Source organism: Anser brachyrhynchus (genome assembly GCF_964034855.1).
Source record: "Anser brachyrhynchus genome assembly, chromosome: 4".
Classification (NCBI taxonomy): Eukaryota; Metazoa; Chordata; class Aves; order Anseriformes; family Anatidae; genus Anser; species Anser brachyrhynchus.
In genome coordinates, this window is record NC_137698.1 from 32,991,378 (window position 1) to 33,003,077 (window position 11,700).

The 11,700-nt window shown below is 40.1% G+C and overlaps 1 protein-coding gene across 4 annotated transcripts in view; it reads right to left on the reverse strand.

The window, feature by feature from the left end:
- Positions 1-1,403: 1,403 nt before the first annotated feature.
- The window catches only part of TMEM131L (transmembrane 131 like), a 79,486-nt gene continuing 69,189 nt past the window's right edge, over positions 1,404-11,700 (reverse strand). For 3 of the 4 annotated variants that reach the window (XM_080590242.1, XM_080590241.1, XM_080590244.1), the window contains 8 exons: positions 10,468-10,625; positions 9,505-9,690; positions 8,321-8,399; positions 7,171-7,256; positions 5,729-5,849; positions 4,268-4,356; positions 3,290-3,432; positions 1,404-1,816 (listed from right to left, as the gene is read on the reverse strand). In XM_080590242.1, the coding sequence (XP_080446368.1) occupies positions 1,538-1,816; positions 3,290-3,432; positions 4,268-4,356; positions 5,729-5,849; positions 7,171-7,256; positions 8,321-8,399; positions 9,505-9,690; positions 10,468-10,625 (1,141 nt within the window). In that variant the 3' untranslated portion in view covers positions 1,404-1,537. The remainder of the gene's footprint in view (positions 1,817-3,289; positions 3,433-4,267; positions 4,357-5,728; positions 5,850-7,170; positions 7,257-8,320; positions 8,400-9,504; positions 9,691-10,467; positions 10,626-11,700) is intronic. The other variant, XM_080590243.1, reaches the window with a different exon arrangement.

Genomic DNA, 11,700 nt, shown 5'->3' on the forward strand with positions numbered 1-11,700 from the left:
TGGCAGAGCCAGAACTGTGTGGGCTCTCAGGTTGCTGAGTAGCCTTGCATGCATTGCATCAGCTATTGCACAGTGCCTTTGCTGCTCTGCCTTCAAATAAAAACAAAGCTGAGCGCTTCAGCATTTTGTTGTCTAACAGTTCTTGTCTTCCTGTCAGGCTGAGTTCAAAGGGCGAGAGGAAAACAGGTGAAACAGCAAAGAGTAAGGAATTTGCTGAAGTTTGCAAACTCCTCAGAACAGTGACTGGACCTTGGTGGTCTCACCTCCCACACAGAGCAGGACTGTCACTGCCACTAGAGCAGGCAGCGCTACAAACACCCCCGAGCACGGAGATGCGCCCACCCCTTAGGACAACCCATCCTCATGCAGCACCCTCCCAGGGAAGCCGCTCCTCCTCCTGCTCCACCTGAGCCTCCCAAGCTGCAATCCGTCTGTGACTGCTGCTGCTTGCTGCCAAGCCTGCAGCCACCGCAGAGGTTCTGCTTCTGTCCTCTTCGTAACTCTCCTTCAAGCAGCAGGGAGAGGCTTCTGCTGGATGCCCCTTTGGTCTCTTTCTCCACTTAACAAGCCCTCTTGCAGAAGACATGCCACAATTCCCTTGCTGTCCCCTTTCTTTGACACCTGAAGAGTGAAGACACCCAGACATGGTCTGCAATACCAGAACAAAAAGCTCTATGGGGATGGGCAGTAGAGACAGCTAGCATTCAGCCCCGAACAGGGTCACAGCCCTTCCTTGGTTGCCTTTCCCACTCCAAAGATTTGGTCCCATAATATTAATTAACACAATGCTGTTCTGTTTTGGAGAGTGGTGTGAACTCGCTCTCAAAGCAACATTTGTTCCAATTCAAGAACTAGCATTTTAAACAAGGGCAATTAAGTGCACTGAAAATGCTATTGCAACGTGAAGGCTACAAATCCAAACACAAGATATCGGGAGTCACTGGCAAGAAAAGCTCCTGGAAGAAGTGCCCACTCACCCACACTGCACAAGTGTAATATCATCCGACTGATAGTCTGCATTTTGAAGCCAGATAAGCAAGCCACAGTTCATCCTTTTTTTTTTGCGCCACAAATTTACACCCACAAAGAACTATGTCAGCAGTAAGAGTGGCACCACATGGAAAATACCTGATCTGCATCAACAAGTAGGTTCCTAGCGTTAGTTTGGCACAGACGCAATTATTTACAGGTATAATTATGCAGCTACAAATGCTAAAACACACCTAGTTTATACCACAAAATGCAAACTCCAGAAGAAACATGTGCAGTACGTGGTCACGGATACTTCTAAGAACCTAACACTTTTTTTCTTGAAAAAATTTGGGTTTTAAATTTATAGCCTTCACCTGACAATAACAGTGTCCTGAATGTTTTGCTTCTCAAAATGCACTGAATGCTCAGACTTCAGTAAAAAAAATTTATTTTCAATATAAAAGTGCCAAAATATCCACCAACATTGTAATCTATTCAACAACCAACTTACTCTAGTAATCAAAATTGCAAGCATCTTTATTCACATTTTCAAATCAAATTCCTTTCACACATTTCCACAGTAACCCGAGTCCCTTGAAAGTGGGAAATTTGCATTTCGGTTGGCTGCTGTAGTCCATATGTCCAAGTTCATGTAGGCACGGAACGGGTTAAACCTCGGATAGTATTCCTGCTTACACATAACTGCCTGGTTCTCAACATGGGTCGAGTGCTGGGTTGTGGCACTGACAGGACAGCAGCTTTCATAAACATCGCTCTGAGGTGCCCAGATGGAACCAAAAAGTCCAGACATTGGAGACAAGCTTCGGGTGCTCGAGAGGTAGGGCTGTAGAGCAAGATAAAATCATCATGGGAAACTGCAAAATGGTCTGTTTGCCAAAGAATGCATGGAAATGTACTAAATGGGAGGAATCGGCACTTAGGCAGAGAACTTGGAAAACACACAAGTAGAAAATTACCCAAATTTGCAAAGCAATATGGTTGCCCAAAAGATTACAGCAGCATTAGTGTGCATATGGAAAGGCACTTCATGAAATGAATCCGCATGAGCTCCTCTCTACATGGCACCAATATCACTGTAACAGGAATACAATACTCAGTTCTGGCTGGGTTGTTAAGAAATTTAAGGAATAAATGGATGTCACGTGAAGAGCACCATGCATGGTTTCGGGAGTTAAAATTAAAAGGACAACTAAATTAAAGGGTTGAAGTATGTGTCAGTACTGAAAGATTATGCACACCAGAAGCAAAGAGGGATATTCAGCATGGAAAAGAGAATATAACTGGGAGCTGGGGAATTCAGTTAGAAAAAATTTCGAAAGCTTATAAAGAACCTCCTGGAGAGCAAGATGTGTTAGCCTGTGAGGAAGTCTCTTGGAGAAGGTCATGGAAGTCTTGGGACTTTTAAATCTGAATGAAACACTGAAAAGTATTGTGGGGGAAAAGCTCAACAGGGAAATGAACTGAATTATCTAATGTATTTTCCAATCTCTACCTTCTGTATTTCCTGGCATTCTTGAATAAAATATGGCATAAAGCTACATTTAATTCAGGAAACAGAATTCTACCAGTTTTGCCACTTTTTAAATACAGTTGAATTTTCGTTTTTGCAGTTAGAAATATTTCTTGCTTTATTCGGTTAGTTTTCTTCAAAACAAACATACTGTGAGTACAATTTTTTGTTCTAATATGTAAGATTTTTGAAATATGAGCAGAAGAGAAGGTGGTTGCAATTAAAGACCACCTTGAACTGAAGTCAGCCATACATTGCACTATGGGATGACATAAGCATGGCTAGTCCAGAGCATAACAGGTCAAAGTCAGCATTCAGAAATCTGCACAAATCCAGCTTAAATCACTTGGATTTCCTAGCAAAAAAAAGACTGTCAAAGTCACTGAGAGCAGCTGTCCATTCAGCCCCACCATTTTCAAATCTCTCTGGGTTTTGCTGTCAGCACTTTTTGTATTTTATCCTCATCTGGAAAGGTTGATTTTGATAGGGAAAAGTCTCAGTAGACTACATAAGTCCAAAATGTTTTTCCATATGTAAGATGATTTGCATCAATTTTTAGGCAAAAAAAAGATCTATCTTGCCATTTAATAGACAAAGCTGAGTAACAACCCTGACCAACAACTGGGAAGAAGCCATGCTACCGACACCAGCACCAAACGCATACATCAGGCTACTTAAAGGAATCACGAGGAACATGCAAGCGATAGGTAAGGCAAAGACGGGCATGGACTGGAAAGGTTTTTGAAGAGGTGCACACAAAGGCAGCCTGGCAGTGACAATACTCACTGTGGAGTTGACATAACTGGCGGGCTCCCAGGCAGGCGGCATGTTGGGAGGCGCATTCCAGGTGGAGGGGCAGCTCTGGTCAATGAAGGCTGTGTTCTGCACTGCGGCCGTACCCGGGAAGCCACTGGGGTAGTTCATATTTTCTACAGTTTATAAAACGAGGAAGACAAAATAAGGCTTTTGCAATGTAAACACTGCTAACGTTTCTGTGGAGGAATGTTGAATCTTCTTGGAGCGAGACATGCTGGAACCAACCTAAGCTTTTGGTGACTTAAGGCAGCTTCCAGGCAATGCAGCAGCGAAGCGTAACAACTTCTGTTAACAAGGCTACCATTTTGTACCAGGCACCCACTAACAAATTGCTATCAGGAGGACGGGGTAAAGAGTAGGCAATCTCTTTAATGGAGAAAGGAGTCTTTATTAGCTGCAGAACGTGCATGGCAGAGCACTACCCTGGCTTCACTGCCAACATGCCTCAGCTCTAAGCACCCGAGGGAACACCGTGCTGCCTGTGATACTGTAGCTTGACTTTTAATTATTGCTTAGGTAATGCTAAAGAATTTTAGGTTCTTGCCAGTGTGCGTCCCAAGCCAAGAAACTCTAGCCTGGAAAGGTAATTGGTCACAAGAGGCCTTCTGTTTCACACACTGGAAGGCAGAAGCCTGCCAGAAGAGAAACAAAGAAAATTGTGCAAAAAGAATTGTGTAATATTGCGGTCACAAGCATTTCTCTCTATTCTGTCTCAGAGCAAGTACTGTATGCTGGATTTTCAGGCTTAAGTCTATACAAAGTGTTCTCATCTACCACACGCAGATTGTGATTTTTTTCTATAGAACACCCGGTCAGCTGGAAAGTGCAAAGTTTGGTCAAGCAATGAATGTCCAGATGCTTATAGCCAAACTCCGCTTTTTTGTTTTAAAGAAGAAAGTGAGAGAGAAAAATATGCTCAGTGATAACTTGAGTTTTATTTCATCTCACCTTCTGGGAAAGCACCGTATTCGTTCATCTCTAATGGACAATACATGTTGGAAAATTGGCTGTCACAAGTTGCGTTCCAGTCAATGAAGCTGTCCCAAGAAAAAGGAAAAATTTGCTGTTAGAAGCAGTTTGCAGAACTTCTGAAAATTATTTAGACATACTTATTTACTGTAAAGCTATTGGGTGTAAAATGCCTGTAACTCATGATTAGGCTTTTCACATTCCACTTGCCATACAAATCCTGCCACTAACCGCTCTCTGCCAGTACGTAATCAGAGCGATTATCTCGCTGATCTCTTTTTCACCCCCTGGGAGGATGAACAATTTGTAATGACAGCTACCAGAGTTCTGCAACACCTAGTGGGGCTCAACTTCTTCCTCCATAAAAAGAAAGTAATTCTATTTCTTTTCGACAGCCACATCAGTAGTAGATAGAAAGTGAAATGATTTGAAATAAGAGAAAATGTAATGCATTCTCTAGCATTTCTATGAATAGCACTCAATATGGGCATTTCTCCTGTCCCCACCACAAGCATGAGAGCCCTGTTTGGCAATGTTTCCTAAACTACACATGCTTAGTGAAGGGATTATACATATTTTCATTAAAATAATTCAAGTATTTCAAGAAGATTTTCAAGAGCAATTCTTAAAGATCTGACTTAAGAGAGCCAGACAAACTGCTGGCCATTATTCCAAATCATCAGGACTGCAGTTTGTTGACACACCAGTTTACAGTTGAGGTTAGCAGCCTGGTTAGAAACACAAGATCGTCACTTGGGGATTTCTGTGTTACCACTCTGTCATTTCGGATGACAGGACATGACCTGAAGAACTGACAGCACTGCACTGCCAGAGTATTTCTTCTCCCTAGTTTGTCGTGAATTTTGCATTAGTAAAATTTACAGTGCAGAAAGTCTCAAGTACAAGAAGGACTCGAGTTCACTGCTGTTGGGAGATCTACTCAAATCTATACAGAGCCTGACCAAATAGCCCAACCAACTTTTTTTCATATACCATCTTCACACTGGGCTATTTTATTTTATTTAACAATGTCTGTTTATGCCATATAACATGAGTACTACTTCATAACACTCCCTCTGATATACAGAAACCATGTGTTTAACAAGAGGAAAGCAAACCTAAAAGGCAGGCCCTCTGCCTGGTCATGCAAAAGAACTGGAAGAAATTAAAAATTTTTCAGCAAGTATTTGATTAAATTTGAAAAGAAGTTCTGGAATATCTACACACGAATAGGAACACCAGTGAATTTGTCTGAGCAAAATTAATCATGATGTACTAATGGAGAAGTATAAAAAACAGGAGATAGTTAAAATCAACTTTGTGCTGTTGCTTCTATCATCTGCCTTACAAATATTATAAAGTAGGCTTAAGTGCAGTGGTCTGTATCACAGAAACCTGAACAAAATGTTAGCCATACTGTTGACATGAGACATAACTTGCCTGTTGTGGACCGAGGGCGTTTCTTGGATCATGCACGGTATATTATTCTCAAGGTTGTAGTTTAGGCTGTTTGTCAGGCAGACTGGCTGGGCAGGCCACAAGTCTCCTGCTGGGTAAAGACCTAAACAGGGGAACGAGAATGAAATGGAAAACAAGAAGGAAGCTTGCACAAGCTCTGAGAATCAAATGTCATTTGTGATATTCAGATCTAGGCAAAAGAGAATCCAGAGATGCCAATGAACCTACTTATGTAAAAAAGGCCAATCTTTAAACAAATCTCAAAATTTCTATTTGTTAAAAAAAAAAATAGAAGAAAGGACCTGAATCAAGAATTTGAAATTCCACAAAACAGGGCAAGAAACTCCTATGGACAATTCTCAAGCCACTGATCATTGGTGACAACACAGCACCCTTCCTCATGGCAGGACAGGCTGGCGGACATGATCCCCACCAGCCTCTCCTTCACCCCCACCCTTCATTCGGTAATCAGGTCTGAAGTCCAGCCACAGAAATGCAGCACGAACAGTCACGTTTTTAATGCATGGACAGTGCTGCCAGAGCTATCCATGAGCGAATACTAGGTGAACTTGCTATGGCTGCATTTAGCCTGTAGAGCAGATATTCACCCTGGTACTGTCTACAGTCTGAACACCTAACTGCCCAAAGACACGTTGCTCCTATCAACTACGAAAACATAGCTGGATAAAGGAAAAAGATCCAAATTAGCAGTCTTTATAAGACAATGGTTGCAAAGTTAGCTCAATTTCATTATTTCACATGATAGCAATTCGTAATATCTACCACAGAAGCTTAAACAGCCTTTGTAACTTGCCAGACACGTTAATCCTACAGCAAAAGGCACAGCTGCAGGCAGGCAGCTCTGCTGCTTAAAGAGCTGCGAGTTTAAACAGTTTTCAAACTCCACCTCACCATATAGAGCCTTTTGCTGTTACGAACTCCAGTGAACAAGTCAGTATTGAATAAAAATAAAACAGAAACAATAAAAACTCAAAGAGTTTTAAAAGCCTGATCCAGTCTTCTTCATTATTCCTTTCAAAAAGGGCAAGTCCTTACTGTGGACATTTGGAGAGAAAAATGGTCAAATTTGCTTTGATGCTGAACTTCATTTTAACGTAAGGATCAGTGTTATCTCCCAACCACGGTACTTTTAGACATAAATCTATGTAAAGCAAGAGAAGAAAAAACAAAGAATACCTAAAACATAAGCTGAAAGCTAAATGCTGTCTTAACACAGAAGATTCAAAAGAACATCAAAGCTGTAAGACTGTTTGCTAACTTTGATCTTAACTTGCTTAGAAGTCATTCAAATTCTAACAACATCTCTATGAATTTTGTGTTTACATGCGTTATTAGCAACATCATTGAAACTGCTTGACAAATATTGTGTAAAGCCAGCCTAAGTTGTTAACTAAGTAACTGACCTTTATTCTTGTCAGGATCTGCAGCTATGTCAGTGAAATTGGGACATAAGGTTTCAGGATACTGGGGAATGCTGTTCATGTCTCTGCTAAATGAAAAGAAAATTTCATTTCTTAAATCAAGGCACTCATGTTTCATAATTCAAAGTATTTCACAGGAAAGATACAAAGATGTAAAAAAATATTCTAGTGAATATCACAGTTGCTATTGCTTTCCCAGTTTCTTTCCTGATTTTCCTTAAATTACCACTGAGCAATTTTTCAAAATTAAAAGCCAACCACTAATTACAAACGCAAAACAAATACATCTTAATTATCCCACTTTTATTATTCAAGTATCAACCTATTGCAAATTAATTCAACACCTCTCCTCTTGAAATTGGAAACAAAGCTATATTCCATTAAGATGAGTAGGATCTCACATGATGTTTCAATGCTCCCAACAACTTTCAGACAAGTATACTTTTATGTGCATGAAGACACAGACACATATGAAGACCAATTTCGTATTCATTGAATGCCAAAGAAACTGGTTAATATGAGTGGAAAGAGCATTTTTAAGAACCAGAACCCCAGAGGAAAAGGATTAAATTATTTCTGCTAGTGAAAACAGACAATCATGAATGAGAAGTGAAGTGAGGATTCATAGTAATAAAAACCGTAGCTGCTATCTCTACAACAGCAAAGAAGTAGAAAGGAATGAGGGGTAGGGGGAAATCAATTTTCATGCTGTATATCCTAGAACATTAATTTCATTAAAAGAATAACATCAACTTGAAAGTCTCACTTCTACTTTTTTTTAAAACGATTATTACTTTAATAAAACTAAGTGCCAAAGGAAATGCAGTAAGTTGCTAAGATCTGGAATAAATTAGAGGGGAAAAAATCACTTCCTTTTCTCCCCAATTTCATTTTACATTTGGAAGTATTTATCATATTACCCCAGCACAATCCATTTTCTGTCACAATTGTACAGATCTTCTCACATACTGAACATGATTCTTCTTTTTCAACTAGAAAGTCCAATTAGAGGATCACAAAATATCGTAAGACAACAGATAGGTATGATTTATCAAAATGAGACAAGTTTTCAAGTTGGTGGAGTTTCTTTAATGTCTTACAGGTGTAGATTCAAATTTATTTATTTTTTTACCTGGTATTGCAGATGTTATGAGACAGATTTAAAGTGATAGGAGTTTCAGATGGAAAATCATTTTGTGAAATATTCTCTCCTAAAGAAAAGAATGACTGTGAAAAATCAAAGATCCTAAAAAAAAGAAGTATGCACAGAATATTCATTCGCACAGATGGACTCAATGGTTTTAACCAATTTTTCTTTCAGACTGGAGTATCATTAGCTGCAAAGTGTGCTATTTCCCCATGGTCTTAAACGTATTTTGTGACTTATAAGTGATTACCACAATTTTAATGGAGAGATTCCTTGTTACTATCAAATTCATTTTGTATCTGAAATGACTTTTAAGAGGCAATACTATTTGAAAGTAAAGTCATGTGCCCACAAATCATTATCCATTACATCACAGGTTCAGACCCATCAAATAGAAACTTCATAACGTCAAGTTTTGAAATTTTATACACACACACACAAATATACATATAAATGTATGCTCATTTTTAAGATTATTCAAAATAACTTCTTTCAGGTACTCAAAGCGATTTTTACTTGTGCCACTTCAGCACTTTAAATTTACTTCTATCACTACAGCAATCTGGCTAGTAATGGCAGTGACAGAATCTTGGGCGTTCAACTACGTAAATGGTATTCAGGCATTCAAAAAGATGCAGTGATGAACCACAGTTGCCACTTCTCACACCCCTGAAGTGCCTTCACTTCTACCCTGAAGTAGCTCAGGCCTCCTGGCTACTTCTACTTCAAATACGCCTATCCAATCCCAGCACCCTGAGATCCATTCTTAACTGCTTTCACACATTTCTCATTTGTGAACTTTCTTAAATAGCTCCAACAAGAAGATTGTATTTTTATGAGATTAATGTGATGTAACAAAGTCAAAGACTTAAATTGCTTTGACTAGTGACTCTCAGTTCCACGGAAACCGATTGGGCAGCTCCTCAGCGCAGAGGACACCTCCTCTGTATCGTTCTAACACTCTCTGTAGCCTGGACAGTTCATCCTCATCTCCACAAAACTTGTGGTACTTCCCTCCCCCAATACCAAGCATCTGTCCTACTGTTTCTGAGAGGTACTTTCCCCTATAAAAGGCAAGTTACATACTCCATGCCGTGGCAGCCCTTTCCATTCAGAAGGAAGACAAACTCTCCCCACTATTGTGCAGAGGTGATATTTGCAGAACTTACTGGATGGAAGAAAATGCCTGGCAGTAATCATGGGCTTTTTATCTCCGTCAGAACTGCTGGTACTGCTCCAGCTACCCCAGCTCCCACGACTGGCACGAACACTTCCTGATGAACTTCCACAATCTGAGCTTGAATCAGAACAGAATTTCTCCAAACACTTCTTTTTAGACCGTTGATAAAAGCTTTCTAAAGAAGTTTTGTTAAAAAAAAAAGTCTTTCAGTTAAAGTGAAAAGTTACTGAGAAGGGAACTTACATTATTCTTCTAAATTTCCTGATAGCAGGACAGAAAACAGTATCTACTGACAGCCTCACCAAGATAAACACGCCAGGCCCTACAACACAAGGAGCTTATGACCTGAATGACATCCCCAGTACAACGAACACAAGTCAGGGCACAGCACAGTTACAGGCAATAGTTATGAAATAGGAAGCAATACTGCTCATTGAAATACACGGCTATTATTTTCAACAGGAAACATTCTGACTCTGGGAACATGCACACTAAAAGCAATGACAGTAGTAATAAGCAATGAATCTGTAAGTGATAGATTCTCCTTCCTTAGCATCTCGTCAGGGAGGCAATCTTACAGGCCTTACAATCTTACACCTCCTTCGGCCTGCTTATTCTAGAGGTAGCCTCAGCATTAAAGCTGCTTCAGTTAGTACCAGCAGAACCTGGACACACAAGCCAACTGTCAGTCCTTCACCCAGGAACAATCTGTTATGCCTTCAGACTGACATCTGCTGATTTGTGCCGAGAACCACCCCGTGAAGGAAGCACACGGAGCCCTTCAGAAACGAGCACGTATTATCACTGCCAGCACTGGTCCCCCTGCCAGCCCTGCCATCTCGGTGTCAGGGTTTGAAGCCAAGAGGGGCAAAAAGGTCTTAGGAAAGGAAAACAATCCTATTGCCACAAAAATATCTTACATTTCTTCAGTTTGACAATTAAGATTGCATACCTGTTTCTCCCTGTATAGACAAGCTCCCAGATTTCTGGTCTGCTTTGCAATTTTCCCCATCACCCTGAGGACACCAGGCTCTTATTCCAATATTTGCTCTCAGATCCGGTCTTTCATATTCATTGCACATATGCTTCAACTCACTCTGCTCAGGGACCCTAATACAACCACACCCAAAGAAACACATTTGCACGTCACATTTCAGTCACACTTGTTCAGGTATTAAACACTTTAACTCAAAACGCTACCAAGTCAGAATGCAGGGCAAGGAAAAGGCCGCGGACTTTTATTCCCCACCTTTACAGAAACTTTAAAAAAACCCCATCTGTTAAGGCTTTCCCAAAATGCTATATCCCATCATACGGACTGCTACTTCTCAGCGGGAGGAGCAAGACTGCGTGCGTATGTTTAACTCCGTTCTCTAATGCACTTGCAGAAGGCATTCATACGTTACAGTAATAAACACAGTCTAGCACCGTATGGAGATCTAGGTTCACAGGAAAAATGTGCCCTACATCTATTTCATTGGCATAATTATAACCAGAATAATCTGGTTGTAAGATCTGAAGTAATCTCAAGGTTTTGCTAGTAAAATTGAAATATCTGGATCCAATCAGAGTATTAAGGGAGAAGGAATAAAATCCAGCTGTCAAGTTTCTACAGGAAGGATATGGCTACATCTTAACTCAGAAAGGAGCAACTACTGAATCAGTTGAAGGAACAGAAAATTTCAGTAATTCCAGTTTTATCCGTCCTACCTGCAAATGTCTGCGTGCTGCAAAGAATTACACATAAGCAGACTTCCCGCAATGAATATTAATTGGGTTATAATGGGTTATAACAACCTTTTCAGATTTTGCAATCTCCTCGTTAAGCCCACTGACCTCAACAGGACCACGCACAATAAAAATGAAGTCAGTGAAGGCTTTGTAGGACTGTGACCTTAATTCAAAGGACTGTGGGAGGAAGAGAGGGATTTTCTCCTAATAAGCTTTTCTGTTCTAGCACTAATTTACTATTTGTATTTTTAACAACACTCAAAATAGCTTAAAATTATAAAAATACGAAAAAACATTTAATATAGTAGTTTACAGTTGACTTCAGAAATGCATTTAAATGAACCTCAGGGAAAAAAAAAAAGCAACTTCCCAAGGCGATCTCAAAATACTTTTGAGCTTAGTGCTGTTCTAACTTGTTAATGCTTATCTATGAAGCCCCAGTGATATTACACAT